Source organism: Tinamus guttatus, unplaced genomic scaffold, assembly GCF_059628265.1.
Source record: "Tinamus guttatus ecotype Peru unplaced genomic scaffold, ASM5962826v1 Tinamus_guttatus_pri_ptg000171l, whole genome shotgun sequence".
Taxonomy (NCBI): Eukaryota; Metazoa; Chordata; class Aves; order Tinamiformes; family Tinamidae; genus Tinamus; species Tinamus guttatus.
Window position 1 is genome coordinate 4,412,927 of NW_028288705.1, and position 22,591 is coordinate 4,435,517.

The 22,591-nt window shown below is 35.9% G+C and overlaps 1 protein-coding gene across 3 annotated transcripts in view; it reads right to left on the reverse strand.

Moving 5' to 3' along the window:
• CAPS2 (calcyphosine 2) overlaps positions 1-22,591 on the reverse strand; it is a 248,339-nt gene that overhangs the window by 223,479 nt on the left and 2,269 nt on the right. For 2 of the 3 annotated variants that reach the window (XM_088522966.1, XM_010228249.2), the window contains exons 2-16: positions 22,533-22,579; positions 21,282-21,327; positions 21,042-21,161; positions 18,339-18,512; positions 17,362-17,484; positions 16,372-16,439; positions 14,447-14,566; positions 13,042-13,116; positions 12,102-12,197; positions 11,915-12,008; positions 8,634-8,749; positions 4,734-4,810; positions 3,039-3,193; positions 1,984-2,103; positions 882-978 (exon numbers count right to left, since the gene is read on the reverse strand). In XM_088522966.1, coding sequence (XP_088379092.1) covers positions 882-978; positions 1,984-2,103; positions 3,039-3,193; positions 4,734-4,810; positions 8,634-8,749; positions 11,915-12,008; positions 12,102-12,197; positions 13,042-13,116; positions 14,447-14,566; positions 16,372-16,439; positions 17,362-17,484; positions 18,339-18,512; positions 21,042-21,161; positions 21,282-21,327; positions 22,533-22,579 — 1,528 coding nt within the window. Of the gene's footprint in view, positions 1-881; positions 979-1,983; positions 2,104-3,038; positions 3,194-4,733; positions 4,811-8,633; positions 8,750-11,914; positions 12,009-12,101; positions 12,198-13,041; positions 13,117-14,446; positions 14,567-16,371; positions 16,440-17,361; positions 17,485-18,338; positions 18,513-19,052; positions 19,230-21,041; positions 21,162-21,281; positions 21,328-22,532; positions 22,580-22,591 lie in introns of those variants that run through there. The other variant, XM_088522967.1, reaches the window with a different exon arrangement.

Below are 22,591 nucleotides of genomic sequence, written 5' to 3' on the forward strand. Positions count from 1 at the left end.
AATCTGACAGATCAGATGAAAAATTGAGTTTACTGATCTCTCATTTCTGAAGATAGGGAGAAAAAGTGGATGGTTGTCCAAAGAAGTGAATTATGGAGGGCTAGGATTATGAAGATTTTCCTCTGTTCAACATCTCCATGGCATTGTATCTTCATGTGTTACTATTAAAATCACTGACAATACAGAAAACATTCTCCCTTCTGCAGGTAAAATAGCAAGGGGTAGGGCACAAGGGAGACTTTAACAAGAACTAATTTGAACATGGAGATGTTATTTTAGAAATTAACCTACAAAGATTTAAAGTCCTATTTTTTTCAATGGCCAAAATTGAACCTTTTTGAGAGTCCTGAAAAAATAATGAAGATCCCAACACTTCTTCTGTAAAAGATGACAAATCATGCCCCAGAAATAAATGAATAATTTATTCAGAAATTCAAGTGCCAACTACATTTAATGACACTTGGAAGCCTTGCATGTTTTCAGGAAAAACAGTCATTAAAAAAACACTTTCTCCTCTGAAGTGAAAATTAGTAACGTCATATGTGTCATGGATTACTTGCTTGCAAAATTTGAGACGTAACTATGTAAATGAAGTCCTACACAGGTAGGGAAAGGAATCTAATCTGCAAAAATGAAGTATTTGTAATTTGAGTAAAAAAAAAACAAGTATTAAAATTGGTATATGAACTACATTACAATTTGTAGTCATGTAACGAACACATTATAACTAATCAGAGGAAAAAGAAAACTTTTTGTCCAACATTTCCAGTCTAAGTCAATAAGAAAAGAGGTTATATTTATAACAAATAAGTTCTGAATCCAATATCTCTGCTAACAAGGTTTTCTGTTTTGTTTTGTTTTTAAAAGTAAAAGGGAATTACCTGCCAATACTAGAGGGTGTTTCTTTGCACAGTAACATTTTCTGATATCTGTCATAGGCACGGTCCCAGTTTTGTTGAAATCTAGTTTCATATAGGCCTAAACAAGGGGGAAGAGAAGTATGTTTCGATCCACCCAAAGGATTATGTCAACTTGCTTTATGTAAGCAAGTTTAACCTGCCAGCATTGTCAATGAATACCAGAAAGTGAATCTAGAATATGGATTCTCGTGATTATTTTATCTCAACCACCTTCATATCAAATGTCACATAACAAACGCAAAAAGTTGTCTTCTCTCTCCAAAATTTCTAGCTTATCCTTAGAATCTGCACGTATGCTACTTCCTTCTTGCATCCTCTAATTACAAAGACTCCCGGGGGTCGTTCTGGTAAGCAGGGAAGCCTCAACACTGCTTACAGCAGCCTCATTTTCATTTCAACAGTTTTGCTCAAAAACATATTCGATATATAAGGCTAGGAGAGTTTGATCCTCAGTGCTTAGAAATATAAAAATATATAATTTTTTTCATGATCTTCATGACAGCCAGTCACCTAAATATTGACTAGTTTGTAATCAATGCATTATACTGCAGCTGGCTCTACATTACATTACCAATCCCTTTCTCGATTCAGTTTTAGCTACACATATAAAAATGTCTACACACAGCTACAAAATGTCTTATACAGTTCCTCCAAGCGTTAGTAGAGCTCAAAGAAGGCAAGTATTATTCCCATGTTTCACACATAGAGGAAAATATACGCACACAGATAGTGATCTGTCCAAAATCAAGCAATCAGGTTTCTGGAAGAGTTAGTTTCACACAGCCCAATGCTTTATCCACTAGACCAAACAGTGAGAATAGCACACATTCTCATAAACTCAAAATGGTTAAAGGTTTATTTCCAAAATGCAGAGTTCAAAATTAACTAATTCAACAAGGGAATAATGTGCGTCTTCTAAACTACATTTATTTTAATAAATATATCTGACAGCTTAAAGAGTTGTTAGATGCACATTTTAAGAAAAATCAAAATGTGGTGAATAACCAACTAAAAAGTTACAGAAGAAAATATCTACATTCAGAATATCTGCTATGAAACTTACTTTTCTTACAAATGCTTTCCTATGCTCGTTCATTTCTCCAACTACAGCATGAATAAATTCTCCATAGTCAACTTCATCTGTCTTGCTATGATCCAGAATAAGCCATAAGGATTCAAAGTCCTGTAATGTATAAGTAATTTCCCAACATCAATTCTTATAAAATACATATGAATACAACAATTATGCCATTATTACATTGTAAAGAAAATACAGAACACTCATTTTTTATTTTCAGTCATGATGAAATTCAATGCATTTAAAATACAAGACATACCACAGTGATGGAGATAAAACTTTGATAACAAAATATAAACTATTTCTTAACAAGCAGAGCACTTGCAGTTACTGCAGGCAAAAAAAAAAAAAGTATGGTTCAAGGACATGCCCCTTTCCACTCTAAGATGGTGAAACATTGACAATCCCTGTTAAATTCAAAAGTTCTACCACTACCACTTAAGAGACAAGGATATCTTAGGTCTTCTCTGATATTAATGCAAGGCAGTAAAGTTCTTTTTTTTTTTTTACACAGTGGAACCAATAAATGTCTTGATAAGTGTCAATAAATGTCTTGATGTCTTTACTATGTGCAACAAGAATGCAATTGTCATGTAGAATATTACAATATCTTCCCAAAAGACTCCAAGATACACCAAACTAATGCAAGCTAATAAGGGTCACTGATCACCATTAAAAAAAAAAAAGTTATCTGAGTTATCTGCAGTTTTGCTATATGTGGGTAATTTTTACAACAAAACATATATAGTGTTAACAAAATTTCTGTCATGTAAGTTAAAAGCAACTTGAAGAAGAAAATAGAATCATATTAATTATTTCTAAAGGATCAAAAAAGACAAAAATGGATAGCAGTCCCACTTTCTTCTTTGTAACACAAAAAGTACTTATGCACATTTCATTCATAAGTAACTTTATTTTTTAATTTCACATGGGACTGAACACAGAAATGACAAAATGCAAAAGCAAAAAAAAAAACAAGCAAAAAAAAAAAAAAACCACACCTGCAAAAATAATTATTAAGCAGTTTTAGCTAGACTCACCCCTTCAGGGACTTCCAAATGGAATAATTTTAGAGCTGCTTTAAAGTCTGCCTGAGAGAGAAATCCATTTCTGCTCTTGTCTAGTTGTCGGAAATACTTGCCTAAGCCTGTTATAACACGAACTCCCCTTTTACTTAGTGTCTCTCTGAGCATACCTGGGGATCCAGAGAAAAAAATATTTACATGAAGTTAGCATGATGTTTTGGAGATGACTTAAAAAAAATAAAACCATAACTACTTATGATGCTACTAGTTAAGATGAAAAATCCTCAGCTTTGAAGAGAAAATACTAGTTCAAAATGAAACTATCAGTTACTCAATATTTAAATATAAGTCCTATAAAGGACAGCCACACCTGATAGACCATTAAAAAGGCTACACAAGGAAAGAAAGAATGGTTTTCACTCTACATGTGCAAGTAAAAAATCCTGCTCGTTTCCACTAGAAATGATTACATGTCATCATTCAACATAAAAAGTAATATACCAACATCATACTTAGCAATACAAACTTTTACCAACTTTTGATTATGGGGCACAGAACTACTCCTTTACTGTACAAAAGATTAAATGAATGTTGAAACAAGAACAAATGGAAATGATTTGGCAAAATTGTTCCAAAATAATATCCACAGAATTATTTATATGGTAAAAATGATGGTCATATTAGAACCTGTAGGTAAGAGATTACAAAAGTAATCTGTTATTATCCTTTTTTTTTCCAATTACTAATATTTACTATTACAAATCAAAATGGAGGAAGATAGCTGTTTCCCATCAAACACTCAAAATGTTAAAATAGGTCTTAAAATACGTAAGTGTAACCTTCCTCCAGGTCATACCGTATTTTAGATATAACCAGATAATCATGAATACTTTGTGTGTATTATGCCAGAGAAGAAAAATTGGTAGAATTAGAAGATTTATTTATCAGTCAATAATTTTTCTAAAAGTGTCCAAGCAGATTTTAGTCACTGAAGACTACATTAATTTTTTTTTTTTTTAAAAGAAGAAGCTAATGGCAGTAAATACTTGAGCAAATCAGGATTTGACCAAATTCAACAATTTTTGTTAGGTTATAGAGAAAATAAGCAACAGTGTACAAATCTCTTTCTATAACTTTAAACACAAAGACACACTCTTGTCTAAAAGACTGTAGGTAGGAACCTGGTAAAATTCACTTAGGTATTCTGTGACACACTCACATATTAGTTAATATAATATTAAAGACTGAAAAATAATAACTTTTCAATATACATAATTAATGGTCAAAAGAACTATCTAAAATTAGCATATTACAAAATTGACTGAAGGAATAGGATTGTCTTTTGTACATTTTGCCAGTAACTTTTAAAACAATGACAATTTAACACAAGATCAGTGCTATGCTTTAGCATATTTTCATAGATTATGTCATTACAGAGTAACATTTTTGGTTACATTCATAATTATTCTGTACATTTTCCATGATCTTTAGGCAGATCTCTGTATTGAAAGAAGGCAAACTAAAAGGCATATCTGTAAGAGGAGACAGTGTTCTTTTGATTGCTTTATTCTGATATCAGATTCCAGTAATATTCATAACATTAAAATATCTAACTTTTAATTTAATAACAAAATTATTAAAATATCACTACTCTTCTTTGTGTTGAGTTGTAAAACAGAAAAAATTAAGTGCGTTCTAGAAGACACAAACCTTGGATCTTCCTGAAAACTCTGTTGTCATCAGTCTCTTGCTTGTCAAATTCTTGCTCAAGTTCCATAGAACTAGCTCTGAAATAGAGCAAATTCATACTCACTGGTGGATTTACATGTAATGTTACCAAATTGAAAAAAAAAAAAAAGAAAAAAGGTGTACAAAATTTGAATTTTACATTACATTTTTATGATACCCTTACAAACATTTCCCTTTATCTGTGTGGACGTATTTCACAGGATGTCACCAATTCCTTATAGAAGGGACTCCATGTACTCCATACTACAAACCTGATTCAACTTACATGATCCATCACTGACATCCAAACCTTTTAACTGCAGTGGCTGCACTTTCTCCAAGAAACCTACAAACAGCTCCAAAGAGAAACTGTCAGAAATCTGCTAAACTAAAAAGATAGAAATGTCTCCCTAAACAGTAAAGGAAGAATTCGGTTCAGAAAGGGCATTTCTCATGTATGAAGAGTTTTCAAGTATGAAGACCTCTCAAGTGTGCGACTGAGACAATAAAAAGAAGAAAAGTATCTTTCCATGATATGATGCATCATCTTCTGAAGAAAGCAGTACTAACTAGAGTTGCAGGCATGGATCCTGACTCAAAGACCGTTCTGAGCTTCTGACGCCATTTCTTTTTGTTTTTATTCATATAGTTTAACTTGTAGGTCTGTCAAAATAAACAAAAATAACATAATAAACAAAAATAATACTCAAAGCTAAGGAAAAAAGAAGTTTGTTTTCTAGGTATGGCCATGCTGACAAGAAACAGTAGCGACACTGCAGATCTAAAACCGGATCAGAACATCTTACATCAGAACATCTGGTCTAGAAATTATACTTAAAAACTTCTGGTTTGTCTGGCAAGTTCCTCAGAAGAGACTCCATAGAAGGACTTTTCTGTGGGTACATTTCTATAGAGAAACACCATTCACAGAAATTGTTATAAAGTTGGATGAAAAATAGTATGGAAAAAAATACACACACACACACAAAAAAAATCACTACTTTAGTTGGAGTAGGAAGGCAGAGGCAAAAGCACTACAGCCAACTTTGTGCTGTTTGCTCATTAGTGCCTTCTCAGAGAGTACTTTCTTCTTTCTTCTGAGGCCAAAGACTCTCTGCTAATGAAGGATTTTCACTTCCTAATTGGCCAATTCCCATTATGCAGTTTAGTCTGCAAAAGCCTGTCTAACCAAAATCCCATAATCTATAGGCAGAAAGTCAACAACCAGCTACAAGGACAGTTCATCTTCTTTAAAACATATCTAAAATACAGAGATTTTGTGATCTGTGACAGTGGGGCATAGAACCTCCTGAAAACCTGCAACAAACGCTGTGAGCAGAATTCTCTGTGGACAAGAAGTCACTTCAAGAGTGTTGTACCAGAGAATGCAGTGAGTTAGATTTCAGTAGTCCCCCACCTCAGAAGAGAACGACAGAATTCAAAATCTAGAAGAAAACACTTTAATCTGAGAGAGAATAAAAAAGACACAATCTGTTCTGCCATAGATAGCAGAATATCCAGATGTGAATTGTGACCTAAAGAGCAGGTCTTGATATCTCTCAAGAGAGCCTTTAGAGATAATATTTGATCAACTCAAAACTCCACAGGTACCAGATTAGCAAAGAATGAAGGGAGCTGTGTAACAGAAGGATACACTTCAGAGATGCACAAAGTCTTGCCTAAACTACCCAAAATTAAATTGTATTGTTTTCCATTTCATAGAAACCTTGCAGGGAGGGAAAAATTAACATTAAGCATCATAAAACTATACATTTCTATAAGCAAGTCAATTTAAATTTACTGTTTTATGGACTGTTACCTCACTTACGGCTCCTTTGCAGTGCTTTCAGTGTAAAGGGACTTCAAAGAGAGTATTACTATAGGAACAAGCTTCATGTATCTAGGCACTTGCAGAAAGAAAATAATAGTTATATTTATTCTAACTAAAGCAATCTTTATATAGCGAATGTATTTAACTGGGGATCTGTTATTGCTGTTCCTACTCTAGAAGGAACTGGAGTATCTGGCATACGAAGAGAGACTCAGGTTGCTGGGATATAGTCTCAAGAAGAGAAATCTTGGGAGAGGATCCCATTATTCTTTGGGGGAGGATCTTCTTATTCTGTATAAATACCTGCTTGGAGAGAGAGTAAAGATGGAGAGCCGTTTTATCAGAAATACCCATGAAAGGATAAAGGCAATGGGCACAAACCGACAAACAGGAAATTCCATTTAAACTTAAGAAGATTTTTTTTTTCCACTCTGAGTGCAGTTGAACACTGGAACAGATTGACCAGACAGATTGTAGAGTCTCCATCCTTGGAGACAGTCAAAACCCAACTGGACATCATCCTGACTTCCTGCTCTAGCTGTCCCAGCTCGGAGCAAGGCAGGTTGGACTACAGAATTTCTTGGGGTCTCTTCCAAATCAATCATTCTGTGATTCTATTACAAAAATCCAACTTGTAACATCTATTAACTAACTTTGGTTAACTATTTACCAAAATTTGATTCACCGAGCTCCAACTTTTCAATTATGTTAAGTAACCTCAATATTAAGGCAACACCCTAATAAATGCCAAAATATTATTTGTGATAAGAACCAGCAATAAAACCCAGACACCTCAGAGGAAGACACTGCATTCCCTAGACAGTTTACTTCTGTGTAGATAGTAAGATGAGAATACTATCTACAAAATAGTGCATATTCAAATATTACCCATTCACCTAACGATTTTTAAAAGTTCTAAGAAATTCCCATCTTTCAGACTAAGAAACAACCTAATTTACCAAAACCATTTTGAAAGAAAAAAGTACAGAAACACTGTTCCAGAGGAGCTTTTCTGATACATAAATGTATTATCTCTGATCTGTATCAACATCATACCTGTATTTCACTGATCATAAAAGAGAGGCAATGCACAAAAAGGAAATAATTTTCTCCCTATGACAACAGCTCATTCTGTTGGGAAGGGCTAGGTATACTCCCTACTCCAGCTCTCCCAGCATTTATGGCCTGGATGACACACAGCAGCAGAGAGGATACTATTGAGGACTCATTTTCTTCTTCATCAGAAATGCAGATTTGGTGCTAGAGACAAGCATCACCCTATGTTGCAGTGAGCAGAACACATCACTTTGCACCAAAATACTAAAACAAAGAATTACAAAATACAGAGAACCTCAGAGGCTTACGAAAGGAGCTTGTGAAAAAAGGTTCTGTTGGAACATAGGGTTCAATACCCAAAGGAATGAGAAAGCACATGAGATGATAAAGAATGATGACCCAGTGTTCTTAGTTTTCACATGGCACATGAGGCAATATCTGGAGAATGAAAGTAAATAACAAATGAAGAGAAGGCAAAGATTAAAAACGAGAGAGAGAGAGCATACATGAGAGAGTGGGAGAGAGAGAGAGGAAGCATGCACAGGCACTCTATAGTCTTTTCCCCTGCCTCTGTTAAACACTAGAATTACCATGGCTGACTATCATAATTATTTGATTGTTTTAAACATAAACACGTCATAAAAGATTCAGTGATACTGCTGATCAGTTAAAGGCTTTCTCCAAATGTAGCACTTCAGTTCATCATGGGAAAGTTTCAATATATGACTTGTATAAAAAAAGAAAAGACTTCAAATTTTCAAACAAAGCAAATGGGATAATTTCATAATTTAATTAATTCTTATTTAAAAATTACTCCTTATCATACTAAAAGATTACTGAATTACAGAATATCCATTCACATCTATCATATTATTTATACTGTTAACAAATTCTACAATTTGGCTGTTGTTGAGAAAAAAATAACATTAGCAGATCCAATATACTTAACTTCTTTGTAAGGGAGGAAGAGTAATTTGAAAAACAGCTACACGTACTTTAGATAATCCATAGCTGCTCCATCAATACTTGTCACACGAAGGGTGAGAATGGGGTTCTGCTTAACACTTTCTGGAAGGTTATGATCAGCACTCCGGAAAGTGAGGTTAGCTCCCTGAGGACAGAGAATATAATGAATCACAAGCCAATCATACGTTTTCTGCACATCACCATGTCCTGCACATCTTTCAGGACGCATAATTCTTGGTACAAAATGGCAGAAAAGTGTAGCTAAGCCCAGTTAATATTTTTAACACAGCCTTTCTGGCACATACACACACACCAAACACACTCCCAAAACAGCTCCAAGCTCAAAGCTCATACTCATTATCTTCCACATCCAGCTCCTGCCTAGTACAAGAGGCTCCTGTGGCCTAATGCACAGCTCAGGAATGTGAGATTGCAGGGCACTGTTCCTTCACTGCCTGGCTCTACTTTTCCTTTTCCTCTCCTTCTTCTTTCATCATTATGGCATTCAGAAATCTCTGGATTACAAAAGACAGTTCCAGGTAGAAGGTGCTACATTGATTCTATGACAACAAACTCCTTTCAAACTAGAAGAAACCCTCCATAGCTATTTTAAGCAACCTAAAAATCATATTTAGCAGCTACAAACAACTAAAGAGTAGTCATCCAAAAGTTCAGATCATTTGTGCAATGCTTAAATATACAGTAATTATTTAAATTTACTGGATTTCACTCATAAATTCCAAATAAAGACATACTAACAGTAATACACAATTCCCAATGTAGCCCCTTCTAAGTCTTACTGATTCTCCCCTTCCCTCTGGGTTGAGGTCTGGGGACACTCTACAACTTACTCCAAAGTTGTGAGAAGGCAGGCAGGCAGGCAGGCAGGGAGGGAGGAAGGGAGGGAGGGAGGAAGAAAGGGAGGGAGGGAGGGAGGAAGAAAGGGAGGGAGGGAGGGAGGAAGAAAGGGAGGAAGAAAGGGAGGGAAGGAAGGAAGGAAGGAAGGAAGGAAGGAAGGAAGGAAGGAAGGAAGGAAGGAAGGAAGGAAGGAAGGGAGGGAGGGAGGGAGGGAGGGAGGGAGGGAGGGAGGGAGGGAGGGAGGGAGGGAGGGAGGGAGGGAGGGAGGGAGGGAGGGAGGAAGGAAGGAAGGAAGGAAGGAAGGAAGGAAGGAAGGAAGGAAGGAAGGAAGGAAGGAAGGAAGGAAGGAAGGAAGGAAGGAAGGAAGGAAGGAAGGAAGGAAGGAAGGAAGGAAGGAAGGAAGGAAGGAAGGAAGGAAGGAAGGAAGGAAGGAAGGAAGGAGAAGGAAGGAAGGAGAAGGAAGGGAGGGAGGGAGGGAGGGAGGGAGGGAGGGAGGGAGGGAGGGAGGGAGGGAGGGAGGAAGGAAGGAAGGAAGGAAGGAAGGAAGGAAGGAAGGAAGGAAGGAAGGAAGGAAGGAAGGAAGGAAGGAAGGAAGGAAGGAAGGAAGGAAGGAAGGAAGGAAGGAAGGAAGGAAGGAAGGAAGGAAGGAAGGAAGGAAGGAAGGAAGGAAGGAAGGAAGGAAGGAAGGAAGGAAGGAAGGAAGGAAGGAAGGAAGGAAGGAAGGAAGGAAGGAAGGAAGGAAGGAAGGAAGGAAGGAAGGAAGGAAGGAAGGAAGGAAGGAAGGAAGGAAGGAAGGAAGGAAGGAAGGAAGGAAGGAAGGAAGGAAGGAAGGAAGGAAGGAAGGAAGGAAGGAAGGAAGGAAGGAAGGAAGGAAGGAAGGAAGGAAGGAAGGAAGGAAGGAAGGAAGGAAGGAAGGAAGGAGAAGGAAGGAAGGAAGGAGAAGGAAGGAAGGAAGGAAGGAGAAGGAAGGAAGGAAGGAGAAGGAAGGAAGGAAGGAGAAGGAAGGAAGGAGAAGGAAGGAAGGAGAAGGAAGGAAGGAGAAGGAAGGAAGGAGAAGGAAGGAAGGAGAAGGAAGGAAGGAGAAGGAAGGAAGGAGAAGGAAGGAAGGAGAAGGAAGGAAGGAGAAGGAAGGAAGGAAGGGAGGAAGGGAGGAAGGGAGGAAGGGAGGAAGGGAGGAAGGGAGGAAGGGAGGGAGGGAGGGAGGAAGGGAGGGAGGAAGGGAGGGAGGAAGGGAGGGAGGAAGGGAGGGAAAAGCAGCAGACTAAGAGCAAAGAACCCCGAGAAGAATCACAAAAGCAGTATCTCTAACTGTGATATCATGCAGGCTTCAGTTGTGAAGTCTCCAAAACCCATAAAGTATCAAGGGCCACTCTGCCAGGCACATGGATTTTGAGAGGCAGTTGTACATCTTAATGCTAGCCCAGAAAACCCCTTTGCAGATATGGGGATTTATAGATAAGCCAAGATAATTCCGATAGCTATCAGACTGAGTAAGAACACATTTTTCTGGATGCCTTAAAGAAGCATCTCTGTCCAGAACACATTTTATTCTTTCCACCTGCATCTACATCTTGCAAACATATCAATAGTGACCATAAAAATTGTCTGTGGCTGCAACTGCCATACAATAAAGTCATCTATTTCATCTTCAAACTTCACATGGTAGGCACACGTAAACAGTTAAGAGAAGGTAGATGATCAGATGAACTACTCTAAAACAAATGTTTTGTTCTTTTATTTTCATATTCAAATACATCATTACTCTAAGCTTAAGATTAGATGGCGAATTAAAGTCTGAAAAATCAATGGAAACATTCTATACCTGAAAATAATGCTTACATGTTTATAAACTAAGAACACCTAACCCACAAATCCAGCAGTACAGAAGATGCAATATCATTTACAGTCACTGATAAGATTAGCCTTGACTTTAGTTTTTTTATATTCAAATGAATACCTTTTGCAAAGGTTTATTTTCAAAACTATTCCTAAACATATGGTGGTAAATCTCCTCAAAGTTTAGGTTAAACTCATATATCCTACACATTTTCTCAGGTTTAAAAAAAATCAGTCATTCCTCAGTGTGAAAAGTGCCAGCAGACCTTGCAAAGGTTCTTAATTTTGAACAAATACTTCAATCTATCTGATCTTCAAACCCTCCTGCCTAAGCTCTTCATGTTAACACTCTTTAATGTTTACCAATCGTTCACTGTCTGCAACCTTATGCCCTCTAGAGAAAAAAAGTACAAACTGTAGGTTAAACTAAAGTGGAAGCTCTAAACATTGACAGCAAAATAATCCAGACTTCTGAAAACTTTAAATGGGAAAAGCCTAACAAAATTAACTGAAAGTCTTGCCCTAAATGCTAAATCACAATGTGCCACACTAATACTTAGATATTATTTTTAAATCATCAATAAAATTGACATATGTTCAATAGAAGAATACTCACAATATAAAAGTCACTGAGAGCATAAGCTTTTCCCTTCTTTTGTCCTTGCTGGTGTTGATAAATTCCCTTCTGAATGAAAGGCAAGGCATTTGTTCTGTGAAATAATTCAAAATGGATCTTAAAACAACTGCTAAGCCTCTTAGATTTGTTGTAATAGGTAACATGCTCCAAATAGGACTTATCCTACCTATTTTTTCCAAACTGTCGAAATTCATACACAGTAATGGATCTGTCATATGCAAAAAAAAATCCAATCAATTCTCTACAAGCATCACGACCATTTCTAGAAGGAAAATTGAAAAGCGTCTTTTTATTTTTGCATTTATATAAACCACATTCAACTCAAACAGAAATAATGCTTCTATTTTGAAATATGTATTTTATGTTCAGCGCTACTTACTGCATAATCTTTTTCTTTGAATGAGATACCTGACCCTTTTCACTTAAATACCATGTAATTCAATCCGTATATTAGGACACATGTCTTAATTCAATTTTATTTCTTCGTAATATTAAGAACACCTTTCAAAACTGCATCTCTAGGATACCAATGTAATTTTCATTCATTAACTAAAGGATTACCTAAATCAGGACTTCTGCATTCACTGTGGTGTATAAAGCGATGTGGCTGAATCCTCGCCTGCATGTAACAAGTGGGGTACGTAGTCCAGGGCTTCAGAAAATTTGGACTAATTACAAAGATACTAAAACTTGTGGGTTCAGTGTATGCAAGGAGCTACAAACAAAGTCATGCAATGGTTGCTGCATGTTAAAATGAGGCCAAAACCAAATTTAACTAACTGAGGTGCAATGGTTAAGAGCACTATTCTATACAGCCCTTGTGTCCTGCACAGAGATAAGATGCATGTAATTATAACATTACTTAAGCATCTTAATGTTGTGCAATGGGACTGTAAACCACTAAGTCAGCCACAACAAAATCTGTATTTATACATGTTTATATATACATATCCACATCTCAAATGCTTTTTTTTTTTTTTTTTTTTTTTTTTTAAAAACACGGGGGTCGGAAAGAAAGGTTCAGTGCAATTAACTATTTCAAGAGGGTAAAGATCACCATTCATAAATTCATAAAACTGAAAATCTTTACAAAAATTTGTGATTACCTTGATACAATCCTACTATCAAAGCGTAGCTTGTTAGAAAGCATGTTTTCAGTTAATCCTGATTTGGTCTTTATTCTGTGAAAACAATTCAACTTGTTAACACCTATATTCTCACAAAGCAATATTACATTAAAATCAGCAGTTTCAAAACAGTAAAAATATGAAATATGGTATCCTTGGCAACCTGGCTGAAGTGATGATCCCTTGCAGCTGAATTAGAAAGAAACTCAGAGATGCAATTGCATCATACAACTGCTCACCACAGAAAAAGACTGCATCCACAAAAATTATAGAAATCTATCTTTTTTAGATACACTCATGTCAATAATTAAACCTCCACCATGCTCCTTCCACACAATACATTTTCATGCAAAATACTCATGTGGAGTCTTCTTTACTGACCTAGATACTTTATATCAACCATGAGCATAGATCACTATTTCCAGAAAAGGAAGTATGTCCACATGATGGATGTAAGAGACTGAGACTGGGTAACTGTTCATAAAAATAACAGTTTTTATTGCCTTTCTTTGTTTTAAAAGAATATAGATAAAACAGAAACTTTTTGAGAAAGCCTAAGAACATGGTATTAAAATAAGCAAAACAGAAATGTCTGCCTGTATATTGGGACAGATCAACAAAAATATATGTACATAAGAACTATACAGCAATCTCTTTATCAAAATGCTTTTCTCAAGCATTTGCTTGCTTTTTCTCAAGATCATAGAGTAACCACTTCAATGTTCACAAGCAAGAAATGATATTTAGATGCCCAGTTACCTATTTCAGCAGAAATCAAAACACGAGAGAAAGTCTGATTATGTTGTGAAGATCTACATCAGTATCTGCTAATATATATTCATACAATTTTTGCACCTCAGGATGGGAATCAAAAAAAACAAGATTGTAAGCATGCAGCCAACTCAAAGGCAGCTGGCAAGATAGCACTCCCAGCTTGCATGAGAACTCTAAATAAAAACTAAAAATTAAATTTAAAAAAGAAAAAAGAAAAATGAACTTGCATTAAGCTACTGGATCTAAGTCAGGAACAAAGCACGTAAAAATACTTCGGAGAGATTAGGAAAAGATTATGGAAAAATACCAACTCACTGATGGCTCTCCTGGGTCAGGGCTGGGAGGCACTAGGACAATTGCCTGAGAGCAGACAATTTGGCTTCCCCTGCCTGCCTCTATGCTTCTGGAGGTGAGCATGGCTGTGAAGGGCCTGGAAGGAGGCAGGCCAGGGAATTATTACAATTTCCCCCACCTGTCATAGTCTGCACTCCTTTCTCCTTGTAGAGACATGCTTTCAATAACAAACTTGTCAGGGAAGGCTTAACAGAGCCCAAAATAATCAGAGCCCCAAAAAAAGAATTTCTAAAGAATACCACTTGGGAAAACTTACTTTGTTTCATGTAGTGTTCTTTTTCTAAAGCGTAATGGTGCTGTCCCAAGTCCTGGAAGTCCATGAGATGCCAAATCAATATCAGCTCGTGTTGATTGCTCTGGATCACTTATAACAGCCCTAAACAAAAAGGGCAAGTAGGAATAAGTAACAGGAACCAAAAGGAAGCATATGATCTCACATATTTTCACTCCAAAAAAAAAAGAAAAAAAAAAGCAACAGTAAGAACATGGAGATATGGAGATAAACATTAATCATGCTTCATTTTGTGTATTTTTTACAAAGTCTGAACCTATTACTCAAAGTCAAATATATGCAACAACAGTCTGGTAATGGAACACTGGTAGTAACTTCATGTGTACAGTTCAAAAGGTTTGAACAAAAGGTTTGTGGAGTTTTTTGCCTCATTCCCACTGTTTCGTTTATCTTCTCCATCGGTGGCCTCTTCCAAATAAATCAGTGCTGGGTAATGACATCATTCAATAAAATCACCCACGGAAACTTCTCATCTCAAGGCACTGGCTACCCAGTCTGCAGGATCCCAAAGTCCCAACAAGGATGTGGGAGAGAAATGAACTGAAATCTGCACATTATGATAATCTCTTTATCAGTTTAAGAATCAAAGCAAAAGAGGTAGCTCTTAAAAACTACATTAGACTGCATCTTTTCTTACATTACCGAAATGGTTCATAATCAAAAGGTAAAAAATAGTTTTGCATGGCTAATAATTTTTATATTTTATAATCTATAAAGCTACTCTCTGATCTATGCAGATCCATCCTTACACAGATTAGTTGCACTGACTTAACTACAAATTTAGCTCCATTAAAACAAAATAAAAAAAAAACTTTTGTGTTTCCTTTTATAGATTTTTCATGTGACAGTTTTGAACTAATCTTCCCCGATTACCATCCTGCTCTCTGCTACCAATTCCCTTGGCAGTGCTGGCACAGTTATATTTGGAACATAAACAGAGAGAATTTTTAAATTAAAAGTTCATCCTGCTGCAGCTGCGGCACTACTGAACATTGTTTTGACAGTGTCAATAGAAGGGTTCAAAGCAGGAGAAGAAACACAAGAATTATAAAAAAAGAGGAGCAGCTGAAGGATTTTAAGCACAGAACGATTAGTGAACCAAGAGCACAACGCTGAGCATTTAATCCAGCATCAATAGGATTAAAACCACTTCATCAATAGGATTAAAACCACTTCAGCATAACCAGCGTATTGTTAAAATGATCCCCATAATCATCTGCTTTGCTTATCTATTTGTAAAGATATGGCAAGGTACAAGCATTATTTTTGAAAACTGATTGTTCTGTATTGAACACTGTTTCTAACTTTCATATTCTTAATCCTGTTACAATGACATTTGGAATGTAAACATGTTTGATGAACAACTTCGCACCTTCATGCGAGTTTTCCGACCATGTTATTAATATCTCATATTTAAATAGCATTAAAGTGTCAACAGACTTTTTTACAATATACATTGCTAAATTGCAGTTGGAACTGAAACAAAAAAGAGTAATGGTGAAGTGTAACAACATTTCAACCTCAAAAAGATCAAAATGTGATAAGCTATAGTATCAAGTGTACACTATACACTTATAGTGTATAAGTATAAACAATTAGAGGCACAGTAACTAAGTATGGAGGCACCATAATGCGGAAATACCCACAGCTCATTTTAAACAAATAATGAGAAACATTATTGAACTAGCCTGCACCAAACTATATCGTCATCATCAAACTATATTGCCATCACCAGACAATTTTAGTACATCCCAGGATTACTAAAGCACACTCGAAAATGTGGAAAAGTTTGATGTGGTCAAAACTCCTCCTTTGCAATAAATGCCAAATGTTCACAGATCTGAATTACTCCCCATGGAAAACTGTAACATATTTAATTAGTCCCTCACCTAGATAACTGATCCACCATCACCTGTTCTACTACAGTTTGTTTTCTCCTCTCTGCAGCTACATCCTCCTGTAAGGAAAAAATGTCTGAGAGTAAATGAAATAAAACAACAGACACTCCAACAACTTAATAATATTGCAACTAATCTGGTATTTTCAAGGTTTTTTTCCCCCACCTTTTTTGAATAGAGGAGTCCTATTCAAATGAAGAACAGCCACACAATATTCTCTGCTACATACTAAATGGTCTATCAATTTCAGCTGTCAATAAACATGAGATTTCTAGTATTTCTATTGAAAGACAGCTTTCCTTATCTCTGCATTATTTCCAATAAACTTATTCTTTGTTTATTGGTTTGTTTATTCTGCAGAAGAGGAAGCTATGGGGCATTGTAAAAGCAGCCTACAACCAAAGGACAGTAATAAAGATGACAGAGCCAGATTTTTTTTGACAGTGGCCGACTGTAACAGCTGGTCAAAGTCACAGGTGAAGCCTTGGGACTCAGGATGGTTACTGGAAAGAACTACTTCATGGAGAGCGCAACAGAGCAGAGGAATATGATTCGTAGAGATGCTGCAGAAACTCCATGCTTGGCAGTTTTAAGACTGAGTCAAATCCAATGACCTAATCCAATAGTAAAAATAGAGCTCATACTGCTTGCAAAGACAGGTCTTATCACAAGCTCAGGAGTTAACAAGGGAAAACACTGTTTGCTCTAGAAACAAGGCAGAGCAAGAACAGATGTGTTCACACTTTGTATGAACATGGAATACAGGCTCAAAGACGAGCTAAATACCAGAGCAAACATAACAGTATAGTCAGGTTCACATAAGTTACCTAGAGTTAGTCTTCTTATTTCTATGTATTTATTTCTATTTATTATTCATAAATTGCATTTTCATTTGTATACATGCTACAAGAAAAAAAAAAGTATTACAGATAATTAGTAGATAGTAGTCTATACAGGCTAAATTCAGCTGAAAAAACTTACAGCTTCTGATTTCTTTATGCTGTGCTGCATATTGTAAGGCTTGCTTGTACAGCCTTGCTGAATGAGAGCTTTCTCATCAAGAGCTGCCATATGTTCATTCTGCCTGTCTTCAAGGTGTGTACCCTATACAAAAATATAACACATGCTTTTCATAAGAAAGTTAAATAACTGTAAAAAAAAACTTTATTAAAAATTCCTTTTTCTTTTTCCCCCAGTCTATATTCTTCTTCTTTGTGCTAATTTCTTAGAAAGGCAGGCTAAAAAAAAAATACAGAAACAGAACTCTCAGAATCTTGCTGTGTTCTCTCCATATAGTTTTCAAATCCTCACCAGCTTTCAACCATATAAAAGCAGAAAATCTCAAAAATATTGCGTTCCTACAAGCTTCGTGAAAAAATAGCAGCAGAGAAGATAAACCCCTAGTATCTCACTGAAGAAGAATTCATCCCTTCTCTGTTCTGTTCAGCAACAGCCAACAAAAACCAATGAATTTTCTATCTTACACAAAGTGAAAAGCCCACCTCAGCTGAAGTGCTGCTTCTTGCCCAGCAAAGAAGTAAAATACAGTGTGAACAGTGAAGAGGCAAAGCACAGACCTTGGTCCATGTTTGCAGGTATTATGGAAATATCTCCCATACAGAGGATATAGACAAAGGTTCAAGAGAAAGCACTGTACTCAATCTCATACAGGCTTAAAGCAAAAAGGACAGGTATTATCTTCCATTATTTTAACCCTATACTCCTTCACCATTTTTTGTTTTTATATAAGTGATATAAAACTTCCTGGTAAACTTCCTATGGCTTTTACCATATTCAACTTCAGCTGCTGAAACCACAGATGGAAATAGCTATACAATAGATGGAAGAAGTTTTTTAAAAAGAACATTATTTACACATATATGCAAACCCCTCTACACACTGTAATGAAATACCATCACACATTTGCCATTAAAATTTAACTGTTTCTTGTTAGTTACCTTTGTTGAAGCTTCTTGACATTGGCTGTGGTCTTTTTTCTTTTCTGCAATTCTTTGAGAGTACTGCTTATATCTTTCCTTCATCTCTGCCTCATACTGCTGATACTTTACTTTATACTTGTCTGCTGGGGAGGGCAGATTTTCTGGTATTGTCTTTTGCTCCAAAGAAGAATGCTACAGAAAAAATAAAAAATAAAATTGAGACATTAAAAGGACTATGTGAACCTGGAGATCTGACATTTGATTTAAATGGATGAAAATGGGCTGATATATTATTTTGAATCTAACTTTCTAATAGTAAGTGGCAGAGGTCTTTTAACCTTGGGACTTCCTTCCCTAGAGCAACACTGGTCAAAAAGGCTGTGAATCCCACTACGTAACATAACAACAGCAGAAATGAGAGAAGTCCAACACTTCATTCTCTTTTCTCTTCTTCAGTAATTAACATCTTCAATATTTAGGAGAAATTCCTTCAATACTCACAAAAAATAAGACGACCTCACCTAACATCTTTGCTTGGCACATCTTCTGATCCTACAACAGGAGGGAACATCCTGTTCTGGGAAATCCTTTTAAAATATATATATATATATATACACATATTGATATTCTTGAAAGTTGCCCATATCCTTCTCACTGGTTAATTTCCTCAGTGTTAAGACCATATTTAAATTATTCTTCTGAAAGTGACCTATTTTGGGAAGATTTACTTACACAGTCTGTTATGGAGGAAGCTGGAATATATCTTGCTAAAGGAATGCTCAGTCAGGACCCAAGAAGCAAGCAATGCAGAAATAAAGGCCGCTCAGAGGAATACATTAAAGTATTTCAAGACTGCTTGAAAATCTTCTCAGGAAAAAAAGAAAAAAAAAGGGAAAAGAAAAATAAAAGAACAAAGACTAAAAAAATAGATCAAAGAAAGGAAAAAGGAAAGAGATGGCAAAAGAGTGTAAGTACATAGAAGATGCATCCCCACAAATTCAGCACTACAGTATTTTAGACATAATGAATGCAGGGAGGAAGAAGACAAAACAAAGGAGAACAATGAAGAAAGAGAGAAACAGTTTAGAAAATGGTCGAAGCATTATCAACCTTTTGTTAGCATTCCTGCAGCTGGACAGATTTATATGTATGAACTTAATATTTTAAAAATATGGTAAAGAGGTAAAATTTTAGGTGATTTTAGCTAAAAGGAGTATAGAAACTGAAGTATGTTTATACTGCCTGCTTATGATGCAGCAGGGAGAAACAAAACCAATCTTCAGCTAAATGTTTATACTTCTACTATAAGAAGTGCATAAATATCTATGTTAGGTGCATGGATACTCTGAGAAATACTCTTAGTCCACTAATCTCAGTAATCTCAGAATCAGTAAATTCACATATACATTATGCATACATACAGTCTAAATTAAAGCCCTAATTAGCATAAGTGGTTATGTTTTCATTAGCTATAAATTCTCAGAAAGAAGTGTTAAGCTTTGAGTAGCATGCAAAAGTTTAAAACAGTATGAAAGAAAAGGCTCGTAGCTGCTGCAAAGGAATGTTACCTATGTTCAAAACACCTTTTCAGACAAATATTTCTATTCATTTTTGTGATGGAAAGGTTTTCTGCTTCTGTCCATAATTCTCGTAACTTCCTTCAATAAGAGCAGTTAAGGGAAGCCCCCTGAAGGGAAGAGGAGATTGTGCCTTCTCTGGAGGAGTTTCCAACCATGGAGGACAGGGAGCCACTGCCCGGAGCTGTGAGCCCGCAGCCCAAAGCTTGTAGCTGAGGCGGAAAATCTACAAGGAGCTGGCAGCCTGGCTCAGGCAAAACTCTCCTAGAGTCTGCTGCAACGCAGGCATCAGCTTAGGAGCAACCCTGTACAGACCCAAGAGACATAATGGGCAGTGGCAAAGCTACGCACATACAAATATCATATTTATAACATTTTGTCACGATTATGTATTGTACATTCCTATAAAAAATCATTTAGGTGGTATTGTTCCTGAATTATTTTAAAGTTTTGATATCTTATTGCGTGAAGATATAAGGATATCATTTGCAGCACTTTGACCTTTTATCTAATTACCATATTTGAAACACTTTCAAAATGCTAACTGATGTACAATGACAGCACACTAAAAACAGTATTCCAAATAAGCTCCTTCCTGTCACACAAAAGAAGTTAAAACATATTACATTTTCCAACTATACACTACAGCACTCCACCATTGAGTTGCTAATGTTATTTCGTCACTACGTATTTTTTCAGCTACTTTACCTCCATTTTCTTCTGATAAGACTTTCTAGACATGTGTTTACATTAAAGGAAAAGAGAAATCAAAAAGTTAATTACCAAAAACCTCTCTTGTATGAATGATCAAATAAAAAGAAGCCACGTTCCTCCTTTTTTTTTTTTTTTTCAAATTCAGTTCAGGTGTCCAAAAGGAAAACTTTTCCTGCATTCCAGGAATAGTTTTAGTAGTGGGGTAATTACAGAATCACAGAATAGTTGGAGTTGTCAGGCACCTCTGATGATCACCCAGTTCAAGTTCTCTGCTTCATAAATTTGGATGAGTAGAACTTGGAGATATGATAATCGAATGGAAAAAAAATAAAAGAGAGAGGGAGAGAGGCTATAGACAAAAATTCTTAGCTTTATTGTACATTATTCCTAGAGGGGTATACTGCAAAGAGATTTAGCATGACAAACTGACTTGTTGAGCATGTTGACAGTGCGCATATGGTGATTGTAATGAAGTTCTCCACCTTGAAGATGAATCTAGAGGGCGAGTATGAGGATAACTTCTGCTATATGGTATGCAAGAGTCCCCATCCTAAAACGACAAGGACAAGCAATGGTAATTGCAATAGAGTCAAAGCAAAACTATATTTTATAAATTCCTGAAACACATGAATTTCAATAACTACTCAAGACAAAATTAATCTATAATTACCTCTTCATCAGAATCTCCCAGCTTCCCTAGATCTAGGCATGGCACCCTGCAGGACATTAAAATGATTTTATTAGCAATACATTCTCTTATATTTCTACTACAGCAAAAGCCAACCATTTACTAATTATTTGCTCCTTCACAAAAAAATCTCTACTATAAATAGTGTCACTATGATTGGAGAGGGCCTACTTGCCAAAACGCTTATTACTCCCTTTAGTGATTTGCAGAACTAGCCACAGAGCTTTCTTCCATGCCCACTTGCAGAGCACCCCGACAGTTGCAATGGGCTTGTGAACTTTGTTTGTACTTTTTGTCTACTGTAATCTCCCAAAGGAGGACAGTTGAAAAGGGTTCAGTCCAGCTCCCTTTCAGTGAGAGATGGCTAGTATCCCAACAGGCAAGCTACACTATTAGCACTACAGCAGGAAAAAAAAAAAAAAAAGTGTAGAAGATGTAACCAAGTTTTATTGCAACATAAAACAACTTGGAAAACCTACCTTAAAATATGGAAATTTCAATTTCAAGCATGATAAAACTTCTTCCAAACATCCAGATATACTCTAGAGTAGTATTAAAATGTGCATTTTACCTATTTTACTAGCAATATTTCCAAACAATCCTATTATAACAAGATTGCTTTTTGGAATGAGAGAATGTCTTAATCTCCAGTCTTTTTCATTAGAGAATGACTGACAGCATACACAGGTTGTTTTTCTCAGACATAAAAAACCCTAGATCATGCTCCTGTATACATGAAAAATACTCTAGAAAGATAATCAGGCTGTAAAAAAAAAAAAAAGAAAAAAAAGGCTTTAAATTTTACAAACTGCACAAAATTACACACATACATACACACACACTTGTACAAGCCCTTCACAACAGTTTTTCTATAACTTTACTACCTGCAAAGACAAGTATCAATTAAAATATAATAGTCTGCAAAAGAGAAAATAACTTTTTATTAAAAATGCTCAAGAAAGGCTAAGCATAAATTAACACTTCAAGTATAACCCTCCCTGAGTACTACTCTGCAGTTAAGCTCTACCAAAACCAAGTGAAGTTAGTTCTATTATACATGCTTCAGAAATTCTACTTTAAATATAAAATCATAGAAAACAAACCGATGATGATCAATTTCACCAGAGCATTGATATACATAAAAATATATTTTCATTAATATTGATAGGATTTATATTTAGAATAATGCATAATTAAACAGACTGATTAAAAAAAAAATAGGAGCAGACTTACTCAGGTGGACGAGGACCACGAGTAGCCCGTGTATCTGGTCTCCATCCCTGAAAGGATGA